Below are 12,983 nucleotides of genomic sequence, written 5' to 3'. Positions count from 1 at the left end.
AATATTACATTCGGACACAAAATGTACATGTCACATCATTGACCCAAACACAGTTTGTTAAGTTAAACATCAGACTGCTGGGTTTGTGAATAACAATCCCAAGCACACAGATGCAATACCACATGTCTTCCAATAGTGTGATTGTATCTACCAAGGATAAGCACATAACAACAAACACCATGCATAAATCAGACCTTATTCTCAAAACCATTCAAACCACCACTGCACTCAAATGTAAAAATCATGTTTTTTTTATTAAAATCATATATTTTTAAAAACGTCTTTCATTTCAAATAGCTAGGCATTAACGGCAGCAACACACTACCAGAGAAACAGACTCCTCTTCCTCTCCCGGCTCTCCATGGACCCCGCAGTGGTTTTGAGGATAAGGGTCTCATTCCAGTGACCGTAGACCTGGCCAAGGCCGTCTTCCCTCTTGACTGTGAACTCATAGCACCTCTCAGGCAGCAGGTTCCCGATCAGAACAGAGTAGGCGGTACAGGTGACCATTCCCAGATGGCTCCCTTCCTCTGCGTTGGCCAGCTGCAAGAGCTTGTAGTAGATCTCAAACTTCTCCCGCGGGTCCTGGGGCGCTTGCCCAAAGACGAACCAGTGCAGCTTGGCACTGATGCTCAACGCCTCTGAGTGGAGCTTGTCAAACACCACGGGCATCTTGATGGTCAGTGACAGCTGATACATGGGCATCTTGGTGCTGCGGCCACAGTCGGGGATGAGCTTGTGCTTGGGGTGCAGCTTGCCAGGCCCCACCCGTTGCAGCTTGCAAGTCCAGCAGGGCCTTGTTGAGCTGTGCCACCTTTCGTTCTCCTGGGCGAGGGAGAACAGGTCCACCTGGTCGCCTTTGGACTCCAGCATGGCCTCCAGCTCCTCCTTGCCTTTACAGATCAGCTCACAGAGCTCCTCCAAGAGGCTCAGCTGGATCTTCACCTGGCTGGTTCCAAGCTTCTTCATGCGTGCAAGCTTCCAAGGGTCTATGAGTTGAAAGAAGGTGGCGGGGGGCAAGTAGTTCTGCTGCTGCTGCTGCAGTTGTAGCTGCTGTTGCTGCAGGTCCTGAGCCAAGGATGGCTGGTCCTGCCGCTTGACATCCAGGTAGAAGGAGAACTTCTGAAGGAGGTCCAGGAGGTTGATACGGGCCTTGAGGGCGCAGGGGGACAACTTGGTGGAGAGTAGCTGCAGGATCTGGTGGCGGGTGTCCATGAAGGTGGTCCATGAGTCGTTGGACACTTGGGGGTTGTCTCCTTTCTGGCCAATGCTACCACAGTGCGTCTTCATGGGGTGCCGCTGCTCACTGATGTCATTGCTTGGGCGGGTCACCTTTATTCTTTTCATGTTAACTGCAAAGTAATGCATACACTAAGTTGAATACCTCTGCATCCATTTTTCAAGCTAACTTTCTCCTCTCAGATAAGCCTGCATTTAATATAATAATATAATATGAATACACTTTATTTATATAGCACATTTTTAAAACATTGTTACAAAGTTACAAATGTACAGATAAAACAGATATAACAAAAATCTAAGTAGAAAACTGTAAAACACATTTAAAAGAATAAAGGCAGCTTCAATGGCAAAGGCTAGTGTACAAAAAATTAGTCTTAAGAAGAGATTTAAAAGAAAATACAGATTGCTATCCTAATGTCATCAGGCAGAAGTCTTCCAGAGTCTAGGGGCCCTAATGGCAAAGGCACGGACACCTTTTGTCTTCAGTCCGGATCGGCCAGAAGGCCCTGCCTGAGGGGCTTAGGCTGCATTGAGGCTTAAAAGTTATCAGTAAAATCTTTAAATAAATTAACAGGTAACCAGTGTAGAGAGGCTAAAATTGGTGTGGTGTGGTCTCTTTTCCTAGTTTGGTTAAAAGCCTAGTTGCTGCATTCTGGGCCTGTGAGGAGAACGTTTTACTGAGGGAAGAATAGAGAGAGTTCTAATAATCTAAACAAGATGAGATTACTTTTTGAGATGACTTTTTCTAGATTGGCAAATGACAAGAAAGGCTGTATTTTGGAAATGTTTCTCAACTGATAAAAAAAAGATGACTGTACAACTGTTTTGAGTTTTGAGCTAAGACTGTTTTGCTGTTTTGCTACCGTGGAGGTAGGAGGACCAAATATGACTACCTCAAATTTACTATCATTCTGTAAAGAGTTTTGGGACATTCTGTAAAGAGTTCTGGGACATCCAACATCTAATATCTTCCAAGAATTCATTAAGAGAAGCCAGGAGGATTTCTTGTGCGATACAATCTTGATAAGGTGTTCATCCTCCTAGCGTCCCCCTCCTTTATCTGAGGGTGTTATCTGAAGGTTACATTCTTAGGCGCAGCTGCTAACTGTTGTTGTTCCTAATTTTTGGGTCAGACTTTCCACTTTCCAAGGTAGGCAAACACTCTGACAACACACTGAAAATAAAAACAGTTAATGTAAACAACATGTTAGATGAGGTGATGCAATATTAGGGAGGAGTACACATATGAATGAATTAGATTATTATAATTTTTTGATTATTTTTAGTTAATCATCAGTGGCATCACGTGTGTTGGCATGTTTCATTAATAAAACATTGGCAAGCTCCATGTGCTAGGTGTGGAATGTTGAATGAGTGAAATGTCAGACACACTGAGATAAAATACTAAACAATCTCAATAAACGTCGTACTGGGCTGTTCTAACATTCCCACACTGACACATATGCAGTCATCAATGGCCTGTATGTTCATCAAAAATGTCAATGTAATGAGTATTATTTATATATATATATATATATATATTTTAAAAAAAAATGAATATTTATTTATGATAAATATTCTAAAATAAACACGTTTTCCAAAAGAACTACGCGCACCAGCATTAATCTCCTGTGAATGACAGTATGCCTTTGACTGCCTGCACTTTACCACCAAGACACTATGGGGCGCAGTAGAATATTGTGCAACAGCAGAATATGATCGTTGAGAGCTTGCAAACTTGATTATTGAGAAGAAAACATTCAGTAGCTAGCTATCATGCCGCCCCAAAAAAGGCCACTGCTGCCGACCGAGTCGACAAGCCTGGAAAGTTTCGGGTTTTCAACCAAGAAACCAAACTTGAATTCAGCTGCACCTGTTATGACACCCAACGTTGAAACTGTTGAAATAGCAGAGCTCAAACAAAAGCAAGTGCTTCCGAAGAAAGTAGCAGAACTCACCTCCAGTATGTATAAGGAGACAGCTAGTTCGTTCAGGGCAGCCTATACTGTCGCTAAAGAAAGGATGCCTTATACAAAACTGAATCCAATTATGAAACTTAATGAGATGAATGGCGCGACAGTTGGCCCCTGCTCACCGATCCGATCATTCATGTGCCCAGATTGTAGAGCACATTGCACAAGAGATGAAACAAATTCATTTCTAATGTCAAATCACTTGATTCCCGTAGTAGCATAACATTAGATGAAAGCACAATTCATGGACGAGCATACATGATTATTTATGTCAGGTGCGATGTCACTGGAAATGGAGATGTGGACAATGTGTCGTGCTAACAGGGAAAGTGAATGGACTGTATAGCAAAAACAACAAAATTATTGGCCGAGATACCCGGAACTATCGCTTATAGCTGTTGTTTCATGTGGTGCTGTTGATGTGGTGAAATGAGTAGCCTATGGCTAATTAAAACGTGTAAGTCCCATCGCTGTGTGGGCATGATTCGCGCGCGTGCATGAGAACATTTCACACTGTTATTTTGGAGACCCCCACAAAGCTCAGCTTATAACTCTCCCCTTGGGGGCCCCCGGCTGCCCCGTGTGCTTGGTCTGTTCCGCCGCCGGGGCACCTGCTTGGCCGTCCTTGTGCGTGGCCTTTGTGGTCTGTGCTTGCTTGGCTGGGCCGGGTGTGCTGGTGATGGGGCGGGCTGGGTGTGTGGGGCGGCGGGGGCTCCCCGGGGGGGGGGGGGGGTTGTTTTGGTAGGCAAACTGGCTAGTAGTCGCTCTATGTGTAGAGGGCTGCAAGGGAATTTTCCTGGCTACATGGTGTACAGGTTTTTACTTTTGCCTGCTTGCGGCTCTGTCAGTATTGATTGATTGATTGATTGATTGACTGAGAATGTTCATTATGTGAAGCGCATTGAGTTGCATCTTGTAAGAAATGCGCTATACAAATAAAATTTGATTTGATTTGATTTGAACTCGAACCCTGTTTACAATGCTACATGATGTTATACCATATGATAGTTCCACAGTAAAAATGAATATTTAGCCATAAGAGCATAGTTATTAAGCCATAAGAGCATACCAATGTTGACTTGAAAGTAGACTTTCCCCCTATGGTTACAGGTGAGTTGTCTCTCCCTCTTATCTCGCCTGTCTGTGCCACCTCATGTCAAGGTTTCTCTGCTGAACTACTACTTTTCTTGCATCTTTGGTGGATGTCATCTCACTGACCTTTTTACAATTGTTATTGTAGATTAGCTAGTAGAGTATGCAGTTTATATTTTGTATATATTTTTGTATATTTTTTATAACCGATATCTAATCTTTAATGTGCTGATATGGTGTATATGGTAAAGCTAGATAGAGGTACAGCAGAGACGCATATTCAAATGTTGGGTTTAAATGAATCATTTTGATGATGACTGCTCCAGGTGGAGCTAAACTGCATTTCGTTGTATAGTACTTGTACTCTGCGATGACAATAAAGTTGAATCTAATCTAATCCAATGTGCTCACTCCATTTCAAAAGTGACATTGAAGTGGATTTTGTGAAGGGAAATAAATCAGTAAATTGCATTTGTTGCTTAATTCCCATATTCAGGGTGCTATACCGTCTGGCTTTTCAAGATAAAACAAACAATATTATGTGATTTCAAAGAGCTTAGGATGCACTTCCAGTACTCTAACCAACCACCAAGTAATTCTCTCTCCCAGACTACCAGCCTTAGTATGTACTCTATGTTGGTATCAGGGTTTCCGTTAGAAAAAATTGCCGCCGGACATCGTGTCCGGGAAGATTTCGATTTACCGGACAAACGTGATATATTCCGGTCATCATATTAAAATATAATAAAAAATCTTTTTTTCAAAATCATATTTTTTTTTCTTCAAATCTAATATAGCTGTTTGTCGCGGTGATTACTGTTGTGTAGCGGCCTATATATGCCATTTAATGTCTATTTCTCATCCGATACGATTAGATGCGAGCTATATAATATATAATAATATAACATGATTCGCATGCGCGCTATGCCATTATGTCCAGCGCTGAACGGGCGCCTCACTGGGAACTGAACAGACAGCATCGATCAATGAACGGACTCCACATTACGTTAACTGAAGTTTGTTAAATTGTTTGGGATTAATGTGAGTTTTCTATTTTCTCTTTCCAGTTTTACCCTTTTTTTATCAATAAAACAACGTCATTTCTATAACCAGGTCTCGCTGGTTGGGAAGGCATTTCGTTTAGCTGCCTGTCAAATCATACTTAATCGGACTCGGGAGTATGACAATGAGGAGAACATAACTGTATATATACGTATATAAAGAAATACCACAATGTCTAGATGTATAACATTTTATTGAACAGTGCAAGCATGTAGGCTTCTGGCGTGACATCGTACCCCTAACGTTCTTAGGGCTTGTTTGAAAAGCTTAGACTGAAAGTTAGTGCCCTGGTCAGATTGTATAACAAGAGGAAGACCGAATGTGGAAAAAAACGTTGTTAAAGCTTTCACCACTGAGCTGGCTGATATGTTACGCAACGGAACAGCTTCGGGAAAACGAGTAGCAGCGCACATAATAGTGAGCAAATACTGACTTCCACTTTTAGTCCTAGGCAAAGGTCCAACACAATCAATTATTACACGTTCAAATGGCTCCCCTATAGCAGGAATGGGATGCAATGGTGCGGGTGGAATGGATTGATTAGGCTTACCCGCCATCTGACAAGTATGGCAACAGCGGCAATGCTTGGCAACATCCGCCTTCATTCCGGGCCAAAAGAAATGTTTCAATATCAGCTGATAAGTTTTAGTTATACCTAAATGTCCTGACCACTGGCTCTCATGTGCTACAGATAACACCTGTTGTCTATAACCCACAGGCACAACCACTTGTTTTACAGTATTCCACTCACAACCATTTGCATTAGGAGGAGACCATTTACGCATTAATATCCCATCGTTAAGGAAATAAACTACGTTGCCCCCTATTTCAGATTCCTCACTAGCTGCATGTAAAAACATTTGTTTAATGACTGATCAGCTACTTGAGCGACACGCAATCGCTCGCCGGTTACAGGCAGAGATAGGCTGTCAGCGGATGGTATGGTAGGACTCGGGGAGGATGGTAACTCTACCACTTTCTCCCTGGGAGAAGCTGAAACAATCAGGTTCTCATCCCTTTCAGAAAAGGCTTGCATAATCACACTATCACAGAGAGAAACATCGCTATCCTCCTCTCTGCCTCGACTCGATTGTGCACGAGTTATAGCGCACACCGGAAACAACCGCTGTTTCGCATAGGCAGCCTACACATTAGGAGTCATCATCATGCCGGTGTCAAATCATATCATAATAAAAGAAATACATAGCCTATATATTCGTCTTTTTTAAAATAGAAGGAATCAGAATGTGAACTTTAGCGAATTGTATTCAAATTGTGCTTAGAGGGAATTATTTTCACCGGACATTTATGTCCGACGAGTTTTCAATTTGTCGGACTTCAACAAATTTTACCGGACAAAGACCGGTAATTACCGGTTAACGGAAACCCTGGTTGGTATATGACCCAAGTTATGTATGCAGAAAAGTAATTTGTGTGTTTTTGTTTACAAATGCATTGCCGTGAGGATTGAGACCCAGAACATACACAGACGCAAGGCATACCCACGTTTTCTGGTTCAACATTTTGCATCAATGATAAATATTACATGGGGGAAATCTTCCTGTATGTGAACTGACCCCAGCACGGTATGTCCCACCCAAGCTTCAGCCTTGACCTTTCCCTCTATCTCTCAGTTGGAATTATCATTCTGTTCATTGTTTGATTATGCCACATTCAATGCTGCCTGAGCGAGGACTCTGCTGGGAGGAAATGATTTTCAGTGAGCAGAAGGACAATGGCCTTGACTTCTGTCTGAATAATGGAAGGAGCTAACATGGCTGATAGTTAGTAGTACTTGTCTCTACTCTACGACAACCAAAATGGTTGAGGCCAATGCATTGGTACTCGAACAGTAACAATAAATGTTATAACTTGAGTGTGCATTTTTTTCTCTCTACTGTAGTACAGTCATGGCTGATTGACAGCACTGACATATTGATAAGTCATACATTTTTTGTCTCATCCCTTGACCATACCGTAACATCATAGAAGAGTCAGAGGGGTATTGTGAAGCTTAATGCTCACCTCTGCACACTGCTCTCTCTCTCTCTCTCTCTCTCTCTCTCTCTCTCTCTCTCTCTCTCTCTCTCTCTCTCTCTCTCTCTCTCTCTCTCTCTCTCTCTCTCTCTCTCTCTCTCTCTCGCTCTCTCTCTCTCTCTCTCTCTCTCTCGCTCTCTCTCTTATTTATTCCTCTCTCTCCCTCAGTTACCAAGTAACCCAAGCCATGTTATTTTTACTTTCCATCTTCCCAGCATCATATAACCATAGCATTACATTGTTTCATCTGGCATACAGCCGGAGCTCTTCTGCTCCCACTAGACTGTGATTGAGCTGCCAAACCACATCATCAGACTTGCCTTCCACTCACCAAGGATGACCTGCCTGCTGCCTGCTGGGTAATTGAAAAAGGAAATGAAATGTGATTCGTTGTCTGCACAAGTCCACCGGATGAAACCCTTCACTGAATGGTTCAAGCTGATTGCAAATTCAACCAAATCCTTTGTAGATGGAACATGAGTTAGAACCATGTGACGCACACTCAGGGGGAGAACAAATGATATTTTATGCACACAGGTTCAAATGCAGAATGAATTAGTGTACTCTAGGCTACACTGGGAGGTTGTACTAAAATGATTATTCAGCCCTTTAGAAGTACATGTGGGAAATCTGGTAGTGACATCTGTCCATAGCTGTATGAATTATTGTTGGCTGCTTGGATTCTAATGGATTGACTTCAAAGTGAGACACGTGTAAAAAAAAAAAATACAAAAAAAAACATGAACTGCTGATTTGAGTTGTGTCTCCTTTTATCTCGGGTTCTCATTGATATGAAATGCACATTGTTCCACTGTGAGACCAAAGGTGGAAAATGAGTGGGAGGTGAAAGTGAGACATTGTAGTCGTTTTAGCCAGAGACCCAGTTGAGCAGAGATGAAATGAGAACATCTGAATCTGCTCACTTCAAAGAACAGCACTTTGATGTGAGCAGAAACAATGACAATGGATAATGGATATACACTCACCTCAAACACTTTATTAGGAACACCTGTACAACTTCTCATTCTCAGATGATGTAATGGTGTGGGAAATGTTTTCTTGGCACACTTTGGGCCCGTTAATACCAATCAATCATTGCTTGAATGCCACAGCCTATTTGAGTAGTTTTGCTGACCATGTGCATCCCTTCATGGCCACAATGTACCCATCTTCTAATGGCTACTTCCAGCATGATAATGCACCATTTCATAAAGAAAAATCGCAAACTGGTTTCATGAACATGACAATGAGTTTGTGTTCTGCAGTGGCCTTCCCAGTCACCGGACCTGAATCCAATAGAACACCTTTGGTATGTGGTAGAACAGGAGAATCACAGCTTGAAAGTGCACCTGGAAATCTGCAGGAATTGCATGATGCAATCATGTAAACATGGACCAGAATCTGAAAGGAACCTTTCCAACATCATATGGAATCAATGCCATGAAGAATTGAGGCTGTTTTGAGAGCAAAGGGAGGCCCTACCCAGTATTAGTATAGTGTTCCTAATAAAGTGTTCATTGAGTGTATTGAGTCACTCTATGTCAGGTATTCTACATTTTCAAATAATTCCAGAATATGACATATGCATTGTGCATTGTGCAATATGACATATGCATTGGCATGCTTGGGGGAGTACTGTATATGCTAAGTAATGATGCACTTTTCTGTAAGAGCGCCAGGTGTGAGGATAGACTAATGGTATCTTAATTACCACATGAAGACATTAAATATTGAGGTATTGGGAAAGCGGAAATTAAGCCAACTCTTGATTGATATTCAACAGCTGTGTTTCGCTTCAAGTAACGACATGGGCTTAAGCAAATGAAAGCTGTTGAGGGGATGTGTGTGTGTGTGTGTGTGTGTGTGTCCATTGCACTCCTACATCTGTAATGAGCATCTGTTTCATTCTAACAAACATAATTTTCATCATTAAAGAACAGCTTATCAAGCATGCTTATATGTTACTTATCCCTGTGCAAAAAAAAATCTATTTTCTAAATCTAAGTCAAGAACCTCAGAATAGCTGATTTAAGAGTAGGGTGCCCCTTCTACATACTGTAGCTAGCTAGCTAATCTGAAGGATGTTTCTGATGCTGTGGCCCATAATAATTCTTAAATGTGCAATTACTGTATATTATGTTAAAGTGTAGTGGAGGTACTATAGAGGTCTCAATAATAAAAGATTCATTTAGTTAAACATTTCCCTCATACAGTATATTGCCTCTCTTCAGTGATACACTTCAAATAATCTTCAACGTTTAATGTAATGGTACAGCACTGTAAACATCATGGCACCATCATCCTTGTGATAGAGGTCAGAACCTCTCAGGGAGGAGACAGGAGGAGATCTGGAAGAGACCACTTACCATATATACAGTATACAGGTATAGTGGCAGTGGGAATGAGAAAACAAGGCTGTCGAGAGTCAGAAACAGGAATGCCTTTTAGCAAAATAGTCTGATTTTGGTCGATTTGGTGCTGCAGAAATGGCCTCCGTATTTTATCCTGCTGTGGATACTAATAATTAGTTGGATCTCTTGGCTGCAAAGAGTCACTGTGATGGATGCTTTTTCACAGAGTGAAAGGAATGTTGTCAAGAAGACAAAAAAACTGGGCAGGAGTTCAATCCAGCGTAAATTGCTTTTGCTCCATTCTGCTTGATATCCACCCAGGCTGCTTCCTACACCCCCTGCAAGCGCTTCAGCCTCAGTAGTGGATATCTGAGGTGGGGGATGAAGGAGTGAAGGCATTAGCAGCTGGGCCTCGGCAGAGTCTGTGGTGTCATGGGTCGCTATCATTTGCACACTCATCAAATTACCTCAATACAAATAGAGGGCGAACTACATCACTTTCAAGACTCAACCCTTGTACTGTATTTGATCTACCGTAAAGTCTAGTTGTCTATTCGGTCTCTTCTTTACTGCTACTTTTTCTCCATATACAGGGAGAAGAGTGGAGCCTAAAGGAGTGGTGGCTGCTGTCCAATTCTCTGTAGTGTTTTATTAACACCCATACAGAACAAGGGACTTGAGCTGCATCAAACAAGTTATTGAATTGAAGTCAATATAGAACAATACCATGGGGATAAGGTTGGCACTCAATGCACCAATGTGAGAGGTCTTATTTGATGTTATGAAAACACAGAAAACCATGTAAATGGTTGAATTGAGCACTTGACCGTGATTAGTAAAAAAGGTGACAAACAAAATAATGACCGTACTCCCATCTGTGGTTTAAATAAGTCTAGCTTGCTCTGCCAATCATCTGTGTGTAGTAGAACATCAAACCACAGCTGCCTTCTGGCAAACACAGTCACTCTGGACCTGTAGGGATGCAACATAGTACTTGGTCATGGATGGGAACCATTGCACAGTATAGTACATGACCAAAGGAACATCCATGTGCTCCAGAGGAGATAAGCTGCCTGTCTCGATGACAGGTCATGCTGGGCATTGTTTGGATGACTAGTGGAGTTTATTGGAGCTGGAGATTACAGCGCTGCTTATCATTGAACTATAACTGTGGTGCGGGAGGGAGGGAGGGAGGGATCTTTTCAACATGAATCTTTAATGTTAAACAAACGTGACTATGTATTCAATGTACCTTGTATGTAACAATGAATTATTAGTAAGATTTCACATTTTTCACCCAGGAATACGTTTTCAGTTTTTGAATAATGTGATTTTCACCTTGATTGCTTTTGATTGAAACAGTGTTTCTTTAGAGATAAAACATGCTGTTGGTTGTTGTGGTGTCTTGGTAGAGGTATCAATATCTTAGCTATACATTCTAATCCCTTTGCGACAGATCATTTGTTACAAAACAGATTCTCTAAAATGCAGAGAAGATATGTGTTCTAACATCCCCTCACAAGAAATCTTCCTATTAAGAAGGATTGGATTTCAAACTGAGATAAAGTTGGGTTGTGGTGGAACTCTGATGTTTGGCCTTCCTCTCCTTAGGAACTAGAAGGGGGGTGAACATAGAATTCATGAAACATCTCTGTGTTCAAAATGTAAAAAATGAAGCTGACATGATTGGTCCCTGAGGACATTGTCGACAGAACTGAGGCTCTCTTTTCCAATTAGTCAAACCGGTGACTTGCAACAAACAACAAGATGAAAGAGAGATTTGAATCTTAAGGGACGAGCCTCGGACGATGGGGAGCCGTTGAGCTCACTAACGTTCATAGTGTATCCTATTGCAAGATTGGTTGCTGAGAGTCCTGATACTCATTCTGATTAACATTTGATCTCTCCCTCTTCACTATGTAAACAGGTAGAAACGATACTGTCCCAGTGAGAATATAGAGTATGGAGGTGTTTATCAATAAGGATTTAGTTTGAGTTATAATAGATGACCTAAATAATTAACAACATAAAAAGAGCCTAACAAACCCGAGACAAACCTGTCCCTATGATGTGCCATCATTAATTTCAGGCTATCAAATGAGTTCATTAAATTTGATGACGCACAATCACAATTGAGTTTCACCGTCACAGATATAAATTAATTTTGATTGTGGAGACGATTTTGGGAACAGATGCCTTAAAGGAACAGTCAGAAAGAATTGACCTGCCCCTTTGGACATCACTCTATTCACCAAACAGCTGTAGAGGCCATTACGGCAGTAGGAAAAAGCCTTGTGGAATCTGACTTGGTGGGAATCTAAGTGTTATGGTTTTGACACATTCCTTTTGGATAACTATTCAAGTTTGACTTTATTCTTTGTGTGTTGCAATACTTTATTTATTTATTTGTGTTGCAACAAAATGTCAAGTTCCGTAGGACACATAAAAAATACACAATACAATGTTTCAGCAATTTCAACAGCATTGCACACATCTTAACAACTACTATCTGCCGCAGCCGCGGCATTGAGGTGGCCCACCGCTGAGATGACAACTTGCATATTTTGAACAGTGACCCACTGTACGTTCTGAATGCTTGAGCTGACAACTTGCCATGTACTACAGTCTATGTATTGTAGTCTATGTTTTAACTGATTTCAGCACTTATCAGGGTCAAGTCTACAAGCACACACTCTATCCATATTTCATTTATCATGCCTGTATGCAAGTAATGCTGATTGATGAGTTGTTTTCACAAGCAGGATAGACGTTGTCGCGCTGTTGATTTATTGATATGTCACAAGGTGAAACATAAACATGACAGAGAGTAGCAGCGCTCCCAGACCCAACGTAGCAGTAAGTGTCTCTGTCACATGATGTCTGAAGTCATGGCTTTATCCTCTTCTATTTTGCATCTCTGTCACTTGCTATTACCGCAACATCAGCCACACCACCTTTCATTTCCACCTCTCTCGACAACTGCAGACTCTGCTGTGCAGAATTACAGCACTTGCCTGCGAAATTACAAATCAGCACACTCCATTATTTGTGATTGTGAATTTGTGCTGCCTCAGCCAAGTTGGAATTGGCTCAGAATCAGAGTAATTCTCTTTTCTGTTTAGTGAAATTCAGACCATCCGGTAAGACGTCCGATTGACTTTACAGATATATCAAGCCTCATGTGAAACAATTACATGTTGTCAGTTAAGCAACTGCCTCCTGGAGA

General features: G+C 41.6%; 1 protein-coding gene across 1 annotated transcript; it reads right to left on the bottom strand.

The window, feature by feature from the left end:
• Window positions 1-321: 321 nt before the first annotated feature.
• LOC308150504 (fibronectin type III domain-containing protein 11-like) lies at window positions 322-1,347 on the bottom strand (the record flags this gene model as incomplete). Its single annotated transcript, XM_080523326.1, has 1 exon — window positions 322-1,347. One exon carries the CDS (start codon window positions 1,345-1,347, stop codon window positions 322-324), a length of 1,026 nt encoding a protein of 341 aa, XP_080379452.1.
• Window positions 1,348-12,983: the final 11,636 nt, after the last annotated feature.

Source organism: Nansenia antarctica (assembly GCF_963989245.1).
Source record: "Nansenia antarctica genome assembly, chromosome: 2".
NCBI classification, from domain to species: domain Eukaryota; kingdom Metazoa; phylum Chordata; class Actinopteri; order Argentiniformes; family Microstomatidae; genus Nansenia; species Nansenia antarctica.
This window is presented reverse-complemented; position numbering and strand designations above follow the sequence as displayed.